This window comes from Perkinsus marinus (assembly GCF_000006405.1).
Source record: "Perkinsus marinus ATCC 50983 genomic scaffold scf_1104296963942, whole genome shotgun sequence".
Taxonomy (NCBI): domain Eukaryota; phylum Perkinsozoa; order Perkinsida; family Perkinsidae; genus Perkinsus; species Perkinsus marinus.
The window spans coordinates 1-2,239 of NW_003204895.1; the positions used below are offsets into that span (position 1 = coordinate 1).

At 47.7% G+C, this 2,239-nt stretch overlaps 2 protein-coding genes across 2 annotated transcripts; one reads left to right on the plus strand and one right to left on the minus strand.

Annotated features, from left to right (window-relative positions):
• Positions 1-116: 116 nt before the first annotated feature.
• Positions 117-629, plus strand: Pmar_PMAR000583 (pyruvate dehydrogenase, putative; the record flags this gene model as incomplete). The annotated part of the gene is made up of 1 exon (XM_002771073.1): positions 117-629. The coding sequence occupies one exon, from the start codon at positions 117-119 to the stop codon at positions 627-629; it is 513 nt and encodes a 170-aa protein (XP_002771119.1).
• A 672-nt stretch (positions 630-1,301) lies between these two features.
• Positions 1,302-1,988, minus strand: Pmar_PMAR000584 (ribosomal protein L35, putative). The gene is made up of 3 exons (XM_002771074.1): positions 1,826-1,988; positions 1,669-1,728; positions 1,302-1,592 (listed from the first exon to the last, which is right to left on the minus strand). The coding sequence occupies exons 1-3, from the start codon at positions 1,964-1,966 to the stop codon at positions 1,425-1,427; spliced, it is 369 nt and encodes a 122-aa protein (XP_002771120.1). The 5' UTR covers positions 1,967-1,988; the 3' UTR covers positions 1,302-1,424.
• Positions 1,989-2,239: the final 251 nt, after the last annotated feature.

The following is a 2,239-nucleotide window of genomic DNA, read 5'->3' on the forward strand; positions in this document are numbered from 1 at the left end:
TTCTACACTCCGAACAAGGTCGAGCTGACTATGTTATCAACCGGTGGCAGAATTCCGAGGGTGATCTCAAGACTGGCACATGTACACGCTACCTAGGGTTCAGCAACGACAAGACCATGTGCGTTTCCGTTGCTAGTGGTACATTTACTTTCCCTGAGGATGAACATACACCGATGGTCATGGCAGGGCTTGGTACTGGTATCGCTCCTATGCGAGCCTTTGTTCAGGATCGCATGTACAAGAAGCAGGTCCTTGGGATCGAAACTGGCCCGATGGTGGTATTCTATGGCTGCCGTCACGAGAAGGAAGAATTCCTCTATCGCGAGGAATGGAAGAAGTTTGAGGAAGCTGGTGTGCTAACAAAGATGGTCAATGCGTTCTCGCATGATCAAGATCATATGATATTCGTGCAGCACAAGATTGCTGAGAATCCCGAGCTTATCTACAAGTACATGTGCGAGCAAGAGGGGTACTTCTACTTCTGTGGCCCTGCCATTGCAGTCGCTGATGTCGAGTCTGCCGTGAAAGGTGCTGTAGAGGAGGTCGGTAAGAAGTCGAAGGATTCGGTCGAGGAATGGTTTGACGAGGATATTAAGGCTAAGAAACGCTACTCTACTGAAGCTTATTAAATACTGTACTTTCGCGGAATGTTGTAAATAATCTTCGTGTTCCTTTGCATCGTTTCTCTATTTGTGGTATTGTGCTCAAGTGTTACCATCTTTCGGATTCGGGCCGTTCTCAGGCGGAACTCGAATTCTTCAGCACAAATACGAGTACCTCTTTGCGTAGATATTTGTATAATATTGTGGCGGAAAGTGACCTTAGTTGATTGATCATTTCAACTGTCAAGCCCATGGGACTTTGCAACTTACCAAGCGTGTGGCATGTGGGATGTCATGATCGCGAGTAGCAGCTCAGCGGTTTGTGAATAAACTCATTTCTATCATGCGCGCGCATATTTATACCAGGACTGAAGCAACCTCCCACAGAATTTGGAACATAGTGTTGAGGAGCATGATGAACGAATTTCATCAGGAATGATTTATCATCATTGACGCGGGTTGTACTAAATGGAGAGTAGAATATAACGACGCGAGGACGTATCGCATAATTTTGGAAGAATATTTCAAGTCTACCAACCCCATCGAACATAAGGAACATCGCGCGTGCTCAGACACATGAAGAATACGACTACTACCACCGCATCATGAATCATTCTCTGAGGCTGATGACCGTTGTGTAGACTAACGGAATAATCCCTTACAATCATGACTGCACTACAACACAACAAACTAACATTTCTCTACCCTCCGGTCCCACATATCAATAGAAACAACAGGGAAGTGATATCGCACAATGCAACGACACAAACCAGCAGTTCCCACCGTTGGTGCCGTTCAACCTCTCCTCCGAAGAAAAGCAATTTAGGCAGCGACGGCGTACTTCCTCATGGGGAAGTTGGCCTTGCGGGTTTGCTCCTTAGCGGTCTTCTTGTTGTACTGGGCAGGGGTAAGAGCACGACGCTTAGCACGGGTGAGCTTGGAGCGGAGATCCAAGGGCACGTACTTCTTACCAGCGAAGGAAGCGCGAGCCTGAACACACCAAGATTGGACCGAGCGAACTTCACGATACGAAACGTCAGTCGCAACCGCATGACCCCGCACTTACGGCATCCTTCCTGGCCTGGTTGTAGACAGTCAAGGTACGGGCGATGTTCTTGCGAACAGTCTGAGAAGGATCAAATGATACACTATCTAGATAGCTTCTATAAAGATCGAGAAATGGACGTAACCACGATATTTCTTTTAAATCCAAGAATTAGTACCCTGATCTCAGCAACCTTGCCGGCAGTGCTGGAAAGAGCCTTGGAGACCCTCAAAGAAACGAGCTTCTGCTTGAGCTCGTCGAGATCAGTGAGAAGCTCCTTCTCGGACTTGCTTCGGATTTGATAAGCCTTTACCTTCATTGCTAGGGGAGAAGTGGGTAGAAGCAGGGACGCGAAAAGGTCGATACCGCCTGCGCTCAAAAGCTACAAATAATCGATCATTATGGCGAGCGCTATCTCGCACGACCAATCACTCCGCTGTCGAGTCGTCAGCCCTAACGGGATAACTAGAAGTATTAGGGTTCGTTTCATGACCGGATCCGACCGCATGACAAAGCTCGATATGAGTGAGCTCGATACGGACCAATCTATGCAAAAGGGTGGTCAAGAGGTAAGGGATAACGTATTCGTGGG